Source organism: Helianthus annuus, chromosome 16 (genome assembly GCF_002127325.2).
Source record: "Helianthus annuus cultivar XRQ/B chromosome 16, HanXRQr2.0-SUNRISE, whole genome shotgun sequence".
Classification (NCBI taxonomy): domain Eukaryota; kingdom Viridiplantae; phylum Streptophyta; class Magnoliopsida; order Asterales; family Asteraceae; genus Helianthus; species Helianthus annuus.
This window is the reverse complement of record NC_035448.2, coordinates 48,772,024-48,777,365: the sequence shown is the minus strand read 5'-3', so window position 1 is coordinate 48,777,365 and position 5,342 is coordinate 48,772,024. Positions and strand designations below refer to the sequence as shown.

The window sequence follows — 5,342 nt, the reverse complement described above, 5'->3', positions numbered from 1 at the left end:
CGGAAAAGACGAGCGGGTTGAAAAAGAACTAAACGAGGTTGCATCTACAAATGCGTAAGAAACATTATTTTTTTTTAACACATATTGCATATTGACTTGATATGTTAAGTAGAATGTGCACTTTTTGGGATTTTATTTGCAGTGTAGTTTATATCTTTTTTATATTATATTTTTAACCATACTTCAGTATAGTCTGGTGTACACATGTGTATTTCCTTGGTACACATATGTATGTTTCTGTTATACATATGTGTATGTACACAAGGTACACACGTGTATCGCATACTGTACACACGTGTATTGCATAATGTACACATGAAAAAGTGCTGGTAGTTCAGCCCAATTAACCCATCTGTTTCATATTTAAAAATTTTGACCGAAAACCCATTTCAATTTGTTACCAAACCGGCCCATTGTTGTGTAAATGTAGGAGATAAAAACACACCTATCATAGCTCCTATCATAATCAGGATCCTTTCGCTCAACTTCACGGTCCCGAAAGATTGCCACTTTACTATTATTCCTAGACCTACTACCCGGCTCCTCTAATTTAACTCTATTTGCGGAATCCGAACCGGTAACCGAACCACTGCCACTATTAACATTCATTCTCGTTGTTTTGTAAGTGTAATTGTAGATTATAAATGTGAAAATTCTGTTAAAATATACATTGTTTTTGTTGTTTTTGTGCGTTTAGGCTGAAGATCTATACATAATGCTGTATACAGGGGTATGTACTGTTGTATACAAGTGTGCGTAGTGTTGTATACAAGTGTACATACTGTTGTACATCTGTGTACATACTGTTATACACTAGTGTGTCTTTTAGTACACGAAGGTAAAAGATGTTGTACATCTATGTATATGCAGGAAAATGATGTTTGAAACTGAAGTTGGAACCGGGTTGCTGCATTTGTATACGAAAGATCTACAACCTAGTATGCTTATTGGTCTTGCGATTGTCAATTTTTTTGCTTCTATGCTAAATTATAAGGAGGTTAAGAGAACGTGATGAACACAACCCTGCCTTTTCTGCCATACAGATTGCTTTCTAAGTATTAGGTTAAATACATTTCGTTATACAAGTGAATGAATATTTCGCACACATATGTCGGTTTTGGGTAACATGTAATGTAGGAGTAATATGTGTTATGTAACACAGGCTATGACGAAGTAAAGCGAAGTGGACGCTACTACGGAAAAAATATGTTATGCAGCTAGGGACATCAATGATAGAATAATGGCAGTAGCAGAAGAATATGATAAGGCTACGAAGTCTTTTGTTACCTAGATTTATTTTTCTATTTTGGTACATGAAACTGGTTTACAAAATGCTGGTTTTTTGGTTTAGAAGTTGTTAGACTTTTGTTTATCTTGCTGGTATTTTGTTTTAGAGGATTTAACTAAGGGGCTGTTTGGTAGCCTCTTAATGATTCCATTAAGAGGCTACATCTGAATGGGTAAGAGTTAAGAGTGTTTGGTTTGTTAAGTGGACACCTCTTAATGGTTCATGGGCCTCTGAGCGATTCAGTTTTAAAACAATCTCTGAATGAAAACAAAGACCTAAATACCCACGTACGTACACGTTCCTTGCGTCTTCTCCTCTTCTCTTCTGGCGAGTGGCGACCACCATCCAAGCATATCAACTGCCGATTCCAACAAAACTTCGATCACAACCAGGTAAGTTCGATCGCTCTGTATGCGTTTTGAAAACTAGGGTTTTTTTTAAGTATTGATTCGCCAATATGTTAATCGTTTTAGTTATGTATTTGGTGTTACTGGAATGCTCGATGTTAGGTTGTGCGGGTTATGGTTTGATTCAGGGCTAGTGTATGCTTGTATCTGGTTCAGATCTTCCGGTAAATTACATACAGATGAACTTAAAGAAGATATGTATTTACGTGTAAAAACGTAAAACCCACATATGAACTTTTGGCTAATTATCTTGACCAAAATCAAGAATCATTAAACCCAAATTTGACCATATTATGTGCTGAACGATGGTCACCCACTAGGGTATCTTATTTTAATTAGATTTTGAACCAAACAAAACACCAAATTTAATAAGATTAGTATGATCAGAAACTTGAGGATATTCTTCCATAGGTTTTGCATGTTTGTACAGTGGAGATCATTTAATGAATGCTTGGACTTTTTGTGTTCTTTTATGCTAATGAGTTTTTGTAAATGCTTGGGTCCACCACCTCTTTTATGTTTTTTTTAAATGCTTGGGTCCACCACCTCTTTTATATTGACTCTATTTGTTAAATTAATTAGTAGTTTTAATAGAAATGTTGATTTAGTAAATGCTTGGGTCCACTTCTCTTTTTCCAGACTCATTTTCTTTTCATTTGACTATAATCATTTTAATGATATTGATGCATGATTGAATCTTGCTTTTATTTTGTTTTGAAATATTCAAAGAAATGTCAAAAAGGAATAGGATTAGTTGGAAGCAAGAGAGCGTTGACAAAACATTTCTTGAAGCATGTATTGTAGAAGTAACACTCCATGGTCGTGAAGGAAGCAGCCTTAAACAAAGCTCATGGAAGAATGTGGCGGAAAAGTTGAAAACCGAACACAATTTCATAGCGGATCAAAAACAAATGAAGAACCGCTATGATTATCTAAAATCAAAATTTTCTGCTTGGTCAAAGCTTAAGAACAAAACCGGCAACGTTTATAATCCTGTAACAAGCACCTTTAACTTGTCAGAAGAAGAATGGCAACTAGAGATAAAGGTATTTAGTTTTTCTAAATAATAGTTATTATTAAATTTCAATTATCTTATAATATTTTATATTATTTTCTTACACAGTCAAACAAATACGTAGAAGCTTTGAGAAGCGCGCCACTTTCTTTCCCCGAGCTTTGTGTTCAACTGTTTGAGGGATCTACTTCGAACGGCTTTGATAGTTGGGGGCCATCTTCTACACTTCCTCATCCTTCTGAGGAAGTTTTTGACCACAATTTAAATGGTATTGAGGATATCGAGTGCGGTCAAATGGAACCCCCAACTCAAGGTGCTACTGAGGAAGCATCCGGTCGGTCTAAAAAAAGGGAGAAACGAAAAGATAAGGCAACAATAGATGAAGTTGGGGACTGCATTACTAAGGTGGCAAAGATCTTGATAGAGAAACACAATCTTTCTAATGATATTGATGCATGCATGGAGAAGTTGGAGACAATGGGATGGGGAGAGTTAGATGTGAAATATCAAACAGCACTTTTGCTTTTTGGTGAAAGTGCTGATATTAGGAAAGTGTGGTTACGACTTCAGCCGCAAAGTTGTGAACTATGGGTCAAGAATGCTGGAGCAAAGTATGGATTGATCGGATAGGGTTTTGTGGGTGTCATTTTATGGATGTTTTATGCATAGGGTTTTGTTGCACAAATTGTTATGGATATTTTTTTAGATGATTCTGTGGATATTATGTCAAGGATGTTTTTTGTTTGGATTGAATTTTGTGGATCTTATATATCTATGGTTTTTAATATTTTGTTATGGATATTTTTTGATGTTATGATATGGATCTTTTGTTCATCTTGAATGTTATTTAATGGTTATGACAGGTAGCCTATGGATCCTGACGATGAGGTTATAGTTTTCATTCTCCTTTGTTGGTATTGGAAACGGTTAGACTCAAAAAGAAAAAGAAATGAAAAGATAAGAGACTTGAATTCGGCATTGACCGGTCATGCATACACACAAGAATTGTTGCATGGAACTTCTACACAGTGTCATGAGTTGATGCGTCTTTCACGTGATGCATTTGTACTATTGTGCAATCATTTTAAAGAAAAAAATTGGTTGCAAAGTAGTAGGTCAATAAGCTTTGAAGAAAAGTTGGCTATGTTTTTAACAGTCATAGGCCATAATGAACGTTTTCGAATGGTTAAACGAAGGTTTCAGCACTCAACAGAAACAATTCATAGATGTTTTCATGAGGTCCTAAATGCAATGATGAGTTTCGCAAGAGAAGTTATAAATCCAACATCTTCTAATGCAATTGCAAATACTTCAGAACGACATAGAAAACTAAAACAAATATTCCCTGGAGCAATAGGTGCGCTAGATGGAACTCTTGTACATGCAGTCGTGCCTGTTGACCAACAGACTCGTTACAGGGGAAGAGGAAAGGGTGAATGCTTTCAGAATGTCTTAGCAATTTGTGATTTTGATATGATATTCACGTTTGTATGGGCCGGATGGGAGGGGATTGCACATGATTCACGAGTTTTAAAAGAAGTAGCATTTAACCCGACTTCCGGGTTTTCCTTCCCCCCACCAGGTTTTTAATCATTTTAACTTTAATTATTTATAAATTACCTATTGTTTATGTAATAGTTTTGATACTGGTGTTTATAGATAAATATTACCTTTGTGATGCTGCATACACCAACACTCGTGGGTTTATGACTCCCTACCGTAATACGAGATATTGGCTAGCCGATTTTCGACGACAACGTGCGTTAACTAAGGAAGAAAAATTCAATCATGCCCATGCACAACTCAGAAATGTTATTGAGCGCTCATATGGTGTTTTGAAGGCGAGATTCCCAATCCTAAAGCAAATGGCTCCCTTTTCTTTTCCAATCCAAAGGGACATAGTGATCGCCTGTTTCGCCGTCCATAATTTTATAAGGAAGTGCAATATTCGTGATCAATTATTTGTGGAGTATGGCGAGAACACTGTGTTTTCTGAAATACAAGGTGGAGAAAATGTTGGGCAGTTCGTTCACGACATAGAATGGGGTTCACAAGACATCGAGTATATGACTACTTTGCGTAACCAGATAGCTAGTCAACTAATTTGAAATGTTTAAAATTAAAATTCTACGTAAATTATTAATTTCTTGCTGAATTTTAGTAATTTTTAAGAATTTTGAAGGATTTATATGTAATTTGGATTTTCTATAATGTTATGTGTTTTCATTTTATTATTATTAATCTTCCAGAACCGTCATTCAGAGCACTGACCAAACAGATACATTTCATTCAGCATAAAATAGTTCAGAGGGGTAAAGTAGTCATTGTGCATAGCCATTCAGAGGTTCAACCAAACAGCACTTTTTGGTTCAGCACTTCCTGGTTCAGAGTCTCTTACCCATTCAGACCTCTTACTCGTTCAGCACTTACCCATTCAGAGGTTGCCAAACGGCCCCTAAATGTTATGTTTTGGTTAAGTATCTTTTTGTTTATGTATTGTTTGTGTACTTTATTGTTGGAGATGTTGGCTTGTATAAGACACGACATGTTAAAACCCTCATCATACATATGGATATCACTCAATCCTACGTTTATGTATTCATACAAAATTTGGTGTTTTGGACAAGGTGTA

At 35.7% G+C, this 5,342-nt stretch overlaps 2 protein-coding genes across 2 annotated transcripts; both read left to right on the top strand.

The window, feature by feature from the left end:
* Positions 1 to 2,426: 2,426 nt before the first annotated feature.
* LOC110919336 (L10-interacting MYB domain-containing protein-like) lies at positions 2,427 to 3,340 on the top strand. The gene is made up of 2 exons (XM_022163607.2): positions 2,427 to 2,741; positions 2,819 to 3,340. Exons 1-2 carry the CDS (start codon positions 2,427 to 2,429, stop codon positions 3,338 to 3,340), a joined length of 837 nt encoding a protein of 278 aa, XP_022019299.1.
* Positions 3,341 to 3,580: 240 nt separating this feature from the next.
* Positions 3,581 to 4,818, top strand: LOC110919337. Its single transcript, XM_022163608.1, has 2 exons — positions 3,581 to 4,292; positions 4,370 to 4,818. The coding sequence occupies exons 1-2, from the start codon at positions 3,581 to 3,583 to the stop codon at positions 4,816 to 4,818; spliced, it is 1,161 nt and encodes a 386-aa protein (XP_022019300.1).
* The last annotated feature ends 524 nt before the right edge of the window (positions 4,819 to 5,342 follow it).